The sequence below is a fragment of the Penicillium lagena genome, assembly GCF_028827675.1.
Source record: "Penicillium lagena strain IBT 129212 chromosome Unknown utg000002l_segment0_segment0, whole genome shotgun sequence".
NCBI lineage: Eukaryota > Fungi > Ascomycota > Eurotiomycetes > Eurotiales > Aspergillaceae > Penicillium > Penicillium lagena.
In genome coordinates, this window is record NW_026623223.1 from 1,865,227 (window position 1) to 1,879,149 (window position 13,923).

General features: G+C 52.1%; 5 protein-coding genes across 5 annotated transcripts; 3 read left to right on the forward strand and 2 right to left on the reverse strand.

The window, feature by feature from the left end:
- Positions 1 to 121: 121 nt before the first annotated feature.
- N7510_003515 (choline/ethanolamine kinase) lies at positions 122 to 1,249 on the forward strand (the record flags this gene model as incomplete). The annotated part of the gene is made up of 1 exon (XM_056975441.1): positions 122 to 1,249. The coding sequence occupies one exon, from the start codon at positions 122 to 124 to the stop codon at positions 1,247 to 1,249; it is 1,128 nt and encodes a 375-aa protein (XP_056835397.1).
- A 2,793-nt stretch (positions 1,250 to 4,042) lies between these two features.
- N7510_003516 (Transmembrane amino acid transporter family protein) lies at positions 4,043 to 6,020 on the forward strand (the record flags this gene model as incomplete). The annotated part of the gene is made up of 4 exons (XM_056975442.1): positions 4,043 to 4,932; positions 4,993 to 5,287; positions 5,338 to 5,452; positions 5,512 to 6,020. 4 exons carry the CDS (start codon positions 4,043 to 4,045, stop codon positions 6,018 to 6,020), a joined length of 1,809 nt encoding a protein of 602 aa, XP_056835398.1.
- A 1,820-nt stretch (positions 6,021 to 7,840) lies between these two features.
- On the reverse strand, positions 7,841 to 10,374 carry N7510_003517 (Nrd1 complex RNA-binding subunit; the record flags this gene model as incomplete). Its single annotated transcript, XM_056975443.1, has 5 exons — positions 7,841 to 8,362; positions 8,424 to 9,598; positions 9,653 to 9,692; positions 9,948 to 10,193; positions 10,255 to 10,374. The coding sequence occupies 5 exons, from the start codon at positions 10,372 to 10,374 to the stop codon at positions 7,841 to 7,843; spliced, it is 2,103 nt and encodes a 700-aa protein (XP_056835399.1).
- Positions 10,375 to 10,921: 547 nt separating this feature from the next.
- N7510_003518 (uncharacterized protein) lies at positions 10,922 to 11,332 on the reverse strand (the record flags this gene model as incomplete). Its single annotated transcript, XM_056975444.1, has 1 exon — positions 10,922 to 11,332. One exon carries the CDS (start codon positions 11,330 to 11,332, stop codon positions 10,922 to 10,924), a length of 411 nt encoding a protein of 136 aa, XP_056835400.1.
- Positions 11,333 to 11,789: 457 nt separating this feature from the next.
- Positions 11,790 to 13,310, forward strand: cit1 (citrate (Si)-synthase CIT1; the record flags this gene model as incomplete). The annotated part of the gene is made up of 3 exons (XM_056975445.1): positions 11,790 to 11,900; positions 11,953 to 12,017; positions 12,071 to 13,310. The coding sequence occupies 3 exons, from the start codon at positions 11,790 to 11,792 to the stop codon at positions 13,308 to 13,310; spliced, it is 1,416 nt and encodes a 471-aa protein (XP_056835401.1).
- Positions 13,311 to 13,923: the final 613 nt, after the last annotated feature.

Here is a 13,923-nt window from a genome sequence, read left to right on the forward strand (position 1 = left end):
TTTGCATCTAAATTGCATCTTTAATACCCGCTCAACCACAGATCTCGTCTCCATCTTATATCTGCTATTTTTCGGCAGTAACTGTGTAACAACTATCATTCTTTCACACCGACACGACCAGATGGCAACCTGCACAAGCGTCCCCGTGGCTATTCCAAAAGATGGCTCACTGACAAAGACTATGATCAAAGATATTGTCGGCACGTTTCTCACCAAAGATTGGCCAAATGTGGATCCAAAAACGCTCGTAATAACAAAAAATACCGGTTACGCAAACACAAACTGTATAGTGGAAAGACCGAAGGGTGACACACACACAGAACCTCTCAAGGTGTTCCTCAAAATCCACGGCGAACTTGATGGAGAAATTGAAGTGTTCAAGCACTTGGTTCCCGATAAGTATGAAGAGGCACAACTATGCTATGATTACGGTCAATCAGGTCTTGGTGCCAAGGTCTATGGTTTCTTTCAGACAAAGAATGGTTATTTCGGAAGGGTCGACGAGTTCTTGGATGCACGCAATTTGGAGCCAGAAGATGTGGAAGACGCAAATATCCGAGCCGATGTTGCAAGAGGACATGCTGTTTTTCACACTATGGAAACACAACTGAAAAAGAACCCAACTCAGTCATATTACGGAACACTCACCAGAGAGCTTGCAAAGTATCATAAGATGGACAAGCTAAAGAGACTAGCCAACGAAGGAGGCGTCAGTATAGACTATCTTGTCGACTATGACTTTGGGTCTAAAATTAGACGAGTCACAGACAGGCTAGAATCTATTGGAGGAAAAAAAGGATGGTGCATCCACGATGTTCAATTCATGAACGTGATGGTGAAAAACAGTCCCAAGCAAGGAGAAAGCAAAATTGTCCTTGTAGATTTCGAATTCGTCTTTCGAAATTACCGAGCGTTCGACATTGGTGGGCACTTTTTGCAGAAGATGTTCAAGTGGTTTGACGAGGAGAGCAGAATTGCCAACTGCCGACCTTACACAGAAGAGGAGAAGAGACATTTTTGCGAGGAATATGCAAAGCAGTGGAACGAGACGACTGGCGAATCGGATACAGGGGAACAGGTTTTTATGGAATCTGAGCTGGGGTTCATGCTGGCTATCACATTCGAAATCCATAATATGCTCTGTTTTATGGATCAGGACGATGATAAGAACCCGTTGGACCTCTTTGGTCTTAAGAAGCTGTTTGAAGAGTTTGTCAGTCGGTATAAAAAGCTTGGACTAGGGAGCTAAGAGCACTCTAGCTATGCAGTATTCTTAATGACCGACCCATTTCGAGGGTTCGCTTTAGCTGTACATCCAATGCACTGCTACACACAGCTACACACAGTGCAGACTTAAGACGTGGATTTATTGGACACTGCCGCTAAAAATAAGCCTAGGTTGACAGCGCCCATAATACTGCTCGGTGAAATTCTTCGATCGTTTTAAAAACGGCTCTTGCGTAAACGTCTTGAGTTGTTATAGCTCGCCTTTGCCCAGCAATATGCCCCCTCGTATGCGAATTACCTCGAGGGCGAATCTCTTATTCCACCTCCCCATTGTGCGCTCTTCTGCCCCCCTTGTCATGCACAATGCAGATTAGGCAAGCCGGCGCGAAGATACTACGCTAGTCCAACCAGAATTCCCGCGGGGCTATGGGGCCGGACATCAAATCAACTGCTGAAGGTTTGTAGTTATTACTATTAGGTGGGTTGTAGTTCTAAAATCTGGTTCCATACTTTCACAACTGACAGTGTGGGTGAGTGGTTATACCGCAGCACTGCTAATGCTGTCCCTTCGGGGGCCAGAGTTCGAATCTCTGCGCTGTCGCATCTTTTTTTTTTTTTTTTTCACTTTTTAAGTGCGTGACGAGCTCGGCATAACTATATCCTTATCCTTAATGATTATGTGAGGTCTCATGTACTTATTCCGGCCCTACAATTACTTGGCCTACTATATCCTCGTCTGTAAGGCGCTGCCTTGCTGTTCAACAGCGAACGTTAACGTAATCAGTAAGCGACCGCAGCGTACAAGCGAGTGCCGCAGCCCAAGGCACATTGATAATGTGATTTAATATATAAACAACCATGTGCTGATTTTACTTTATTATCAGTATGTAATTGTACCATGCCATGCAATATATCATATATCGACATTAAGCCAAATCACTCATTATTTTAGTGCGTTAAAAAAATTACGCACTGATATTATCCAAATATATATTCTTGAGTCAATCAATAGTACAATCATTTCAGACCTCATCAATCAAATATCTCTGGTTGCTGCTCTATATGATACACGTATTAATAGAAAGTCTTTAAACATTGAAATATAAGGTTGTAAGTTATCGCTTCTACTAGTTACATATTTGGAGTGCGACGCTCGCTCGCTTACTGATTACGTTACCTCGAAGGGACACGTGCGATTAATATTCATTTCTCACTTTTACATTTTATTATTAGTGATTGAGTTTTAAGAAGCCGTTGAAAGGGGCAAAAAAAAAAAAAAGAATGCGACAGCGCAGAGATTCGAACTCTGGCCCCCGAAGGGACAGCATTAGCAGTGCTGCGGTATAACCACTCACCCACACTGTCCTTGCTTAGTGATTGTATTCAAAATAAAAGTATCTTGAATGTCTGGGCTAATTTTATAAAATGTGGTTAAATATACGCTGCCAGTACTTTTACAGTTCATGACCCTCGCTTCACTCGGTTACTTGAAGCTCCCACCCCTCGGAATCTCTGCTTGAAGCATATGGAGTTCATACATTCATCCATACTATAGTAATTGCAAAATCATTCAAGATAGGAAAAAAAGTTGTGGCGCAGCGCTAGTGTAAATAAACTGTAACCAGATAACAATTTCATGCCAATACTTATACTTTGTGTACCAATTGCCTGTTAATGCTGGTATAATAAATACAATACTGGTTGAGGCTTATCCTGGAAAAGTTAGCCGAACAGCCACATATTCTTTCATGCGCAACATTGGAATACCCGCGGGCCTCCGGAGGTTTATCTGAGACAGGCAGATTGACATTCGTCGGCTTGGCCAGGTGGCTTGCAGGTCCGCGTGGCATATATCCATGGATCCGATCGGGCTAGAACTAAAGTCGAGATGGCCTACTACCCCTGCCTCCATGTGGCCGCCACTGGCACACAGAGCTAGTATGCTCGCCGCCGAAACGGCCGGATTGCACTGACTTCGCTATTACCTGATGGTTTGGCCTCGAAGGGGCCTAAGCAGGGTTGGGATGGCTCGTTCATGCCGAGCTAGCCGACTTGATGCGGTGCTGTACAACACTCTGTCCGCTCATTTAACTATTATTAAATTATTCTTCCCCCCGTGAGAACACTAAAGCGCCTCCGAGTGGCGTCTTGCTGGCGTTTTTCGTCGCCACCCACTAAGATCCCGGAAACCTACGTTGCAACGTCTCGCGTGATGGATTCTTCTCCACGGCGACACCGAAACCATCCTGTGCGGGGAATAGAGGGCTGACAGGACAATCTGTGCTCCCTATCCTTTTTTTTTTTTTGCACTCGTAACTACCCTATTTTTTGAAAGAAAAAGAGAAAGAAAAACAAGTATGAATGGCCACTGAAATAACGTTCGGGGAGGGCAGAATTGACTTTTTTCCTTCCATCCCGGGCTCTGCAAGACAGGGGGTTCGGGGACCTGGCCGGAAACGGGTTAGGACACCACCGCTAACCAAGCATTGTGGAGAAGCTTGATCAGGCGATTGACTTCCTTTACAGTGGTTTGACAGTCGCCAAACTTTGGTAACAACTGAGTGTAATAGTCTCTTGATTGGCTCACTCCTTATCTCGGGGTACAGCCGTGACCGTGGTTGGCGTGCGCCTGGTGTTGGGGAAGGGAAAATGGCCCGAGCATATCAGCAGCATATCGTAGTAATACTATGTAGTAGTTATATTATTTAGTACTAGTCCTCGTCTCTCCGTCTTCTTCTTCTTCTCCTTCCTCTCTGCCCTCCCTCCATCCTCTCTGTTTCCTTACATCCATCCTCCCTCTGGGATAGTAACAGACATGTCTGCTCCATTCCCCATTGAGCCAATTGCGCCGCCGCCGCATCAGGTCCCTGACTATGAGGCGGAGGAGAAGCCCCAGATCCACCAGCGGGTCTGGGGTCTCGCGGCTCGGACAGACCCAACGGTCTCCTTCGAGGAGTTCCGCTACTGGGCCAAGATCGAGCGCGCCGAGGAGATCGAGGAAGAGCGCAAGTATCGCCAGATGCAGGGTCCCTGGTCCTTCAAGCAAATGATCAAAAACCGCTTCTCCAAGGGTGTCCACCACGAGAAGAAGAAGATGGAGGAGCAGCAGCGCCAGCAGGAGCAGGTCGAGGTATCAGAGAAAGGCCCAACTGGCGTGATCCAAGCCACCAGTGATTCCAGCTCGATGAGCTCGAACGAGGAGGAGTGGAGGACGGCGTCGCGTGCGTTGCGGACCGCCAGCTGGGGCTCGATCTTCTTCCTGATCACCACCGACATCCTCGGCTGGTCCAGCTGCCCTTTCGTCTTCTCCAGTGTCGGCTATGGTCCCGGTGTCGCTCTGTACATCATCTTCGGTCTGGCCGCTGCTCTCAGTGGTTTCTTCCTGTGGAAGGTGTACATGACCCTCGATTCGTCCCGCTATCCCATGTGCAGTTACGGTGATCTCTTCTTGCGAGTGTTTGGTCCCAAGACACGGCATGCCATCAACATCACCCAGTCCTTCCAGCAGTTCTGTTCCGTCATGGTGTTGATCTTGGGTAACGGCCAGATCATTTCCCAGCTGGCGGGACCCAAGCTGTGCTTCATTGTCGCCATGATTATCGCCATGGTTGTGGGTGTTCTCTGCGGTAGTATTCGATCTCTCCAGCGTCTGGGTTGGCTGTGCAACCTGTCCGTGTGGTTGAACATTATCAGCTTCATCATCATGTAAGTTATAATGCACAGAGCCCCCTTCCCCCAAACATTGGTACTAATGAACGGAAAAAGCATGGTCGCCTCTTCCAAATTCGGCGTTGACTACACCTACATCTTCAATTCGACCCTGATCAAGCAGAAGCTGCCCGTGAAGACTTTTGCCGGTCCACCTCCGGACATGTACCAGCAGCAGGCTACTGGCTTCTCGGCACAATTCAATGCCGTGGATTCCATGGTTTATGCCTACAGTGGTGCGATTCTCTTCGTCGCTTTCATGGCCGAGATGCGCCACCCCATGGACTTCTGGAAGGGCATGATCTGCGCCCAGGCCTTCATCTGCGGTGTCTACATCTTGTTCGGTGCTTATGTGAGTCCCAATTCACTTCGCGGATCGAGGCGAAGACTAATGCCATACAGGTCTACAGCAACTACGGCCAGTACTCCGGATCGAACATTTCGCAGGTCATTGAGCCCTTGCATTTGCAGGTGGTAGCCAATGTGTTCAGTCTATTAACCGGGTTTATTGCTTGCAGTAAGTACAATCCAGGATTCTTCGTCTTTGGATTTTGACACTAATCGCCTCCCGCACAGTTCTGTACTTCAATGTTGGCATGAAGACCGTCTACATCGAGGTGTTCCAGGAGGTGCTGAACTTCCCTCCCATTGCCTCGAGCAAGGGCCGCTGGATGTGGTATGCCCTTGGTCCTTGCTACTGGGTCATTGCCTTCTGCGTCGCCGCGGCCGTGCCGAACTTGAACGGTATCGTCAACTTCGTCGGTGGTCTGCTCAGCGTGAACTTCACCTACTCCCTCCCCGCTATCGTCTTCCTCGGCTGGATGATCAATGAAGGCGCCTCTCTGCCAGGCGAGGGCTTCGACCCCGCCACTGGTGTTACCACCCAGCACGACAAGGGTCCCAAGCGCTGGATGCGTGGATACATGGCTAAGTGGCACGTCAACACTCTCATTCTGCTCTACGCCCTCGCTTCCCTCGCCACCTCGGGCATGGGTACTTGGGCTGCGGTTGAGGGTCTCATCGCCATCTTCGGGCCTGGTGGAACTGTTGCTACTTCCTTCGGCTGTGCTTCGCCGGCTGCTTAGATAGGGTTTTTATTTTTTCGTGTATCTCCTTCTCGCCAAAGGAGATGCGTTGTAACTGTACACTTGGCTTGCACAAGCGGTGTTGATAAATAGGAGGCCTTTTCTACTCAATGATACAAAATGTATTTTACACTTCAGTGTTTCTCTCCATCAGCTCCGTGTACATATATATATAAGGCCAGACCAACACCCTGGAGATCATTATTAGCACGAATCATGGAGCTCTTCAACGAACAACCTCCTTCCCTCGAATCAAATCATAAGTAGGAATAACCCTCATATCAAAGCCTCCTTTTCCATCAAACCGATGTCCCTCCTTCTTCATTTGGCAATACCTCATCGCCTCCCCTCTCACCGTCGCCCATTCAACAATACTACTCCTTCCCAGTGCCGTCCCATCAGCTCTAAGTCTCTGTAACGCCTCCTGAACCCAACCCACACAATCCCACCCGGGCTTCCCCTGCCTGATAGGCGTACTGCGCAAAATCTCAACAACCCGATGCCCATCCACCACCTTGCCCACCAAGATTCGAACGAGCATCATGTTGGATGGGTCGAGTGCGTTTTCGCTCTCTTCGAAAATCCACTCAGACCTTTTTCTATATGGGTTGATTCGTTCTTTAGCGTGGTAACATATGCTTCTTTTACCAGCGCCGGAGCGTTTGGGTCCTACCATTAAGGCCCAGTGATATCTAAATGATAGGGAGGTCGCGGGTTAGACTTGGGAGATATATATAACCAGTAAGCATGGGGTGGACTAGACTTACGTATCTTCCTTGCCGGACGTGGCTGAGGCCCCGCTTCGGACATGGAGAGTGACATATAGACGATCTTTGTTAAATAGCATTTCCTGAATAGGTTGATCTTGAGGTTCTGAATGGCCAGGAGGCTTGGTCCGTAGGGTTGAGATGGTGAGTAAGAGCTAGCTCCTCGAAGAAGATTTGTTTATTTTTGACCGTAAGCGCTGTCATGTGGTGTGCCAAATTTGTAATTGCATGCATATTTCGCGGCTATCTGCGCATGTGGCCAAAGCGATACATGTATGCAACACCCAGATTGACTCCATCGACACTGGAGCCAAAATTGGACCATTGTAGTAGAAGGTAATCTCCCCAGGGAAAACAGCTTCAGGTACAACACTCGGAACTCATCTCGCAGTTGGAAGGATAGTCCATGGGCAACTGTCTCAAACCCTGGAGTCTAAAAAGTAAAGTCTCACCATGGCCAGCTACAGACGGGTTTGAAATCGAGGGTGCTAAAGGATGAAAATGCTTATCATTGTAATTGATTACTACAGAAGAACAGGAACGACGATTTATACCGGTAACATCTCCACTAGAAATGCCGTAGCTACAATTCTAGACACTAACTCCCCAAGGTCTCCACAAGACCGAGATACGGGGAAAAGCTTGGATATGCAGGCTAGAATTGTACATTTCATGATTCTGTTTCGTCCAGGAATCAAGGCGGCGGTCACCATTAGGAGAATATTGCTCATAGGCATATGCCATGGCAAATCATGCAAGAGGAAGAAAAAGTGGTACAAGAGAAGAAGTGGAAAGAAAAGAAAAAGAGAAAGGAAAATAAAAAGCAAAACGAAACACCTTCCCCGCCGACGTAAAGCCAGCGAGCCGGCCAAGAAAACCCAAGGCCGGCTTATACAAGATTCCTCCCTTCCATTCTCAATCATTAAACGCCTGGCTTACCCATGCGGGCAAGTCGTAGATAAAGACAACGATGCATGTCATGCAGAGTGATAGTAGAACCTGATTAGAAGATCGTATGTGTGTATGCGTTGGAAAAAGACTTTTTTCTCTCGTTTACTGGCTTTGGCCAGGGGGCGGAGGCTGCGAGGTCGGCATCGAACCGGCCTGGGCACCGCCCATCATAAAGCCAGGCGGAAGCATGGGCATGTTGGCGAAGTTAAAGCCGTAAGCCGGCACTGCGGGGGCGACGGCCGGGTTGTTCATGTTCGGTGCGTCACGATCACCGGGTCCGCCAGGGTAGCCATCACGATCAGCGCGGCGGCCAGGAGGCCCACCGGCCGGGGGGCCACCGCCGAAGCGGTCAGGCTGCGTGCGCGTAGAGATCGGGCCGCGTTTGCCGCCAGTGTCCGTTGCAATGCGGCGGCTGATAGCCTTGGAAGACACGCCGGCGCCGATTTCAATGTCCGGCTCCTCGACAACCATCCCGGACTCGATTTGCCGTCCGCCCGTGCCACCGTACTCGGCAGTCAGCATCCACTTGCGGTCTGCTTCGGTCAGGCGCTCGATCGGAATGATGCTGACGCCGGTCTGGTAGTCGCTGCAGTCGCGGGGACCGAATCCAACACCCCATCGAGTCTGTGTATTTACAAGTTAGAACTGAAAAAAAAAATCGAAGACTGTAAAAGACCAAACTTACCCTCAATTGCATATCACCAGATCGGTACGACTCCATTCCGTCGCGGGCACTAATTGCGTCATTGCGGCTGATCATCTTGATGAAAGCGTGGCGCTTGTCGATGTTCACGATGCAGGTCTGGACAAGTCCGAATTTGCCAAACAGCGAGCGCAAGTGGGCCTCCGGCGCAGTAACACCTCCCACGAACAAAGTCCGACTCAGGACCTTGATATTGCCCTGGCCAATCGAGTAGTCCCATTCGAGGAACTTGGGTCCTGGAGGCGGCAGGTTAGGGTCTCGGCGGTTGGGAGAGGGTGAGCGGCGCCTGCGGCCAGGTGGGCTGCGCTGTCGATAGTCATTGCCACCACGGCGGCCACCACGGGCGTCTCCTCCGCGGCGTCCGGGTGAATCGTCATGGTAATCTCCATAGACAGGGCTGTCGCGGCGGCGAGGAGGGGACACAGTGCGGCGTCTGTCCCAGCCGGGAGAACGGGAACGACGGCGGTACCCACCAGGAGGCGAGCGAGGATAGTCACGATCTCTCTCACGATCGCGGTTCTGGGAGTCTGGACGTCCCCAGCCGCCGACACCTTGTCCGGCCATCGCATTGAATGCCGGCGGCATTTGACCAGCATTCATGCCACCCATGGCGGCGGGGTTGGAAAAGCTGAGAAGCTGCAACGCGGTACCCCATTGGTCTTGTGGGATACCTTGCGCGGCAAGCATCTGAATGAGCTGAAGCTGTTGGCCCAGCGCATTAGGGTCTGTCGCACCAGGCGCAGGCTGCGCAGGCTGCGCGGGAGCAGCAGCGGCCTGCGGGAGCAACCCCGCCAGAGGGTTCGGAGTCTGGCTTTGGCTCTGCGGTTGGGCCATGGCAGGATTCTGCGCCAGGCCACTCAGAGCAGCAAGTGGATTCGCCATCGCACCACCGGCATAGGGATTGGCCCCGGCAGCAGAATCGGCAGAGGACACAGGTTGAGGAGCAGCTCCGGTCAAGGCGGCCAGAGGGTTAGTGGGCAGTGGCGCAGCAGGGGCTGCCGGGGCGGCGGTGTTCTGCTTCGCCATGTCAGCCAAGGCTTTGAGGATGCTTGACGTATTGGTCGCGCCATTGGCTGACTGCTGTGCCGGCTGCTGAAGACCAGCCAGGGGGTTGAAACCCGGAGCCGGGGATCCATCGGGAGTGGTGGATTGAATGTCTGGGGGTATATAATTAGATGGAATAGTTCTCGCGGTGGATCGAGTTAGCTTACTGGGCCGAGGGGCGTTCAGTTTCTCCTTGAACGAGGCCAGCTGGGGGCGGGAAACGTCTGCCCGCGCTCCCAGATGTCCACCAACTTCTTGATTTTCTCCTAAAGATAGAACATAATACGTGAGTTATACGGTTCCCAGTAATAATAAATGGACTAGGCGGCCAGTTCAAAAACCCGCAGAGAACAAGTTGACCGGATGCAGATACATCGCATCGGACCAGCTTGTCTGCAGCCAAGAAAACAAACATCTTCTTTTTATGGTGTGATTTGATATCTTGTGTGTTCTAATGCGTACCTTTTGATCTTCGGGGGCGTTATTAATGATATCGGTCATCAAGACGGGCAGTAGCTCCGTCACTCGGTTGACGCCCGCGGCAAATGTCCCATCGGGCGCGGCACTTCCAGCAGGCTGGCCGGCCTTGCGCGCAGCATCTACCCATTGTCGCGTTACAGAGTCTACGACATAGAGTACGCCCAACTTGTGGGTGCCGGGGGCCTTCTTGAAGTGTGTGTAGATCTTTTGGATGAGGACGGATTCGTTCTAAGAAGGAAGAGAAGATTGTCAGCGAGTTCTTGAACAGCGATGAGAAAGATAGCCATACCTGGACGTTTGCAGTGCATAGCGAGGTGATGCTGTTGATCTTGGAGCCGGACACCCCAGGCGGTTTGAGCGCTAGCATGGACTGGAGATAGTTCTCCAGCTCTGCAGAGGCGGACGACATGGCGATCACGGGCTGTTGCCGCCGAATGTGAGATTGTGTAGAATGAACGACTCTATCAGTCTGATGGTTGCTTGTCGCCGAGAGAGATATCTCAGCAAGGTTGCGGTTACTTCGAATGCAGCGGAGACGCTCAACCAGAAACGAACTCCTAAAGAGGTCTTAAAGAAAACCGTGGCTCTTCACTACTGAATCCACGGGCGCATTCACTGCTGACCAGAGAATCGCCGCCTACAGCTGGGATACAGCCTAGCGAGGATGTGTGTGGATGAGGTGGGCTGAGTACGAGTACAGGAGGTACAACCTAAAGCGCACTGCAAGTGAGATCCCAAGGGGGCAGCAGCGTAACGCAGTTACAGTGTACGAGTAATCCGCAGGTCCCAGGCGATGAAAAAAACGATGGAAAGAGATGAGGAAGAAGGGGGGGATGGGTGGTAGGTGATGAAACAATGAAAGAAGGGAGAAAGTTGAAAGGGAAGGAATGTGATGGGTGGATGGGCCGGTCAGGTGACCGCAGAATCTGCCGCGGCGCTAGTCCGAACCGGGACGATCATGTGATGATATCACATGACAGCTGTGCATCCCTCTCGCACCAGGGGGCATCAGGGAGAGCCCGAGATAAGCCCGAGATTAGCCGGTAGATACGTACGGACACAAAATAATAATGTACACAATGACACCATCGTCTCGGTGAACCATTTGAGAAGAGCGGGTGCCACTGCTCCCAAGATGCCTCCCTGGTCGAGTATGGAGTCGTAGATGCCCTCGCAGTACCCCCCGAGGACGACCCCTGATTAATACCGAGGATATGACCTGATTCAGGGCTCGGGCGCATCTCGCTCGGAAGCGGCACGGTTGATCGAGGGCGAGTTGCCGACGTCACTGCCAGCATCTCCATCGGGCCTAGCGTGGTCGCGGTACCGTACGGCCCCCTGCCTCCTACCATCGGAGCTGGCATCATCGTTCGTCATGAGGTATACACCGTTGGACTAGGAGGATAGATAGTTCGATGTAGTCCGATGTTCTGACGCGATCATCACGCTCTGCCCCAATATGCGTCTAATCAACCCGGATCTCACAGAAGGATTCGACCTAAGTGGACCTAAAAGCTCCAGTGGAAATGCCAGCCAGGACCTCCCGGCAGGCCGAGAAAAAGTACCGTTGGGGCAGCCATTACCGCCCGTGACGATCCGTTACTGCGGACACGGGCTCCCGATTTTGTGACCGTGACGCGCGCGGTACCGGCTGTATTACGGGTAGAAGGGGAAAAAAAGAGAGCTTCTCCCCGAAAATTTTGTGGTCTCTTTCCCTCCTTCATTCTTCTTCTTGTGTCCACTCGATCCTCCCCCATCCTCCCACCTTCTCATCGCCCCCCCTCCCTCCTTTCTCATCTGTGGAATCGTCTATCACAACTCGATATGGCTACCTCTCTTCGAATCGGTACCACCGCCCTGCGGTCTTCGGTCGCGAAGCCCGTGCAGACCGCCGCCTTCAACGGCCTGCGCTGCTACTCCTCTGCAAAGGCCAAGGTCCGTACAGCTTGTCCGAGCTCAATGGGGGATGCTAACATGCCTGGTCTAGTCCCTCAAGGACACCTTCGCCGATAACCTGCCGGCCGAGATTGAGAAGGTCAAGAAGCTCCGCAAGTATGTTTTCTCTGGCTGTCCATCATGACAATCCCGGCTAATCGCAAGGACAGAGACTACGGTAACAAGGTCATTGGCGAGGTCACCCTGGACCAGGCCTATGGCGGTGCCCGTGGCATCAAGTCCCTCGTCTGGGAGGGCTCCGTCCTCGACTCTGAGGAGGGTATCCGTTTCCGTGGCCGCACCATTCCCGAGATCCAGAAGCTCCTGCCCAAGGCCCCCGGTGGCGAGGAGCCCCTGCCCGAGGGTCTCTTCTGGCTGCTGCTGACCGGCGAGATCCCCTCCGAGCAGCAGGTCCGCGACCTTTCTGCCGAGTGGGCTGCGCGCGCCGACATCCCCAAGTTCCTGGAGGAGCTCATCGACCGCTGCCCCAGCGACCTACACCCCATGGCCCAGTTTTCGCTGGCCGTGACCGCCCTGGAGCACGAGTCGGCCTTTGCCAAAGCCTACGCCAAGGGCATCAACAAGAAGGACTACTGGAGCTACACCTTTGAGGACTCGATGGACCTGATCGCCAAGCTGCCCACCATTGCCGCCAAGATCTACCGTAACGTCTTCAAGGACGGCAAGGTCGCCGCCGTCCAGAAGGACAAGGACTACTCGTTCAACCTGGCCAACCAGCTGGGCTTCGGCGGCAACAGCGACTTCGTGGAGCTGATGCGCCTGTACCTGACCATCCACTCCGACCACGAGGGTGGCAACGTCAGCGCCCACACCACCCACCTGGTCGGTAGCGCCCTGAGCTCGCCCATGCTCTCGCTGTCCGCCGGTCTCCAGGGTCTGGCCGGTCCCCTGCACGGCCTGGCCAACCAGGAGGTGCTGAACTGGCTCACTAAGATGAAGTCCGCCATCGGCAACGATCTGAGCGACCAGTCGATCAAGGACTACCTGTGGTCCACCCTGAACGCCGGCCAGGTCGTGCCCGGCTACGGCCACGCTGTGCTGCGTAAGACTGACCCGCGCTACGTCTCGCAGCGCGAGTTTGCCCTGCGCAAGCTGCCCGATGACCCCATGTTCAAGCTGGTCAGCCAGGTCTACAAGATCGCCCCCGGCGTTCTGACCGAGCACGGCAAGACCAAGAACCCCTTCCCCAACGTTGACGCGCACTCCGGTGTCCTCCTGCAGTACTACGGTCTGACCGAGGCCAACTACTACACCGTCCTGTTCGGTGTCTCGCGTGCTCTGGGTGTCCTGCCCCAACTGATCATCGACCGTGCCCTGGGCATGCCCATTGAGCGCCCCAAGTCGTTCAGCACCGAGGCCTATGCCAAGCTGGTTGGTGCCAAGCTCTGAGCGCATCCTGTCATTTGTATAATTTCCATTTTCTACGGGGTTCTTTGTTTTACTTTATTTTTTCTTTTGGAAGAGTTTTATTTGTTTTGTATGATAAACTAGGACTTGATCGGTTCGAGCGGGCCTTGTAACAGCACTTCCTCAAACATCATTTCTGTGCGACAGAGTCTGGAACATACGGCGTAGATTGTGTTTTAGGTCTGATAACTGCCATGTAGAATCGAGACTGCAAAATGTTGGGACGCTTTGGCCCGCTCAACTTTTTCACCGCCGGCCCACTCGAGATGGGATGTACACGGTCTTTTTGATCATAATAATCGTTAACCTGTAGGAAGAGTAGAAAAATCAAACGTACGAAGGACACTAATATTCTGTAAATTGATGATCGACAATCACAGGCCAGTCACGTTGCCTAGGCACTTGCAGTATGGGAGGTACTGAGTACCTGCTGGCCTGAGTGGATTCCCTGCAAGGCGGAGGTACCAGGTACTGCTGGGAGGATCCAGCCCAGCTGACTTTCCCCAAGCTTTCGCTGATTCCCCTATATGTAACTCTTCCTCTCGAACTCTTGCTCTTCTCCTCTTCCACACCCACTTCTCTCACCACGACGTTG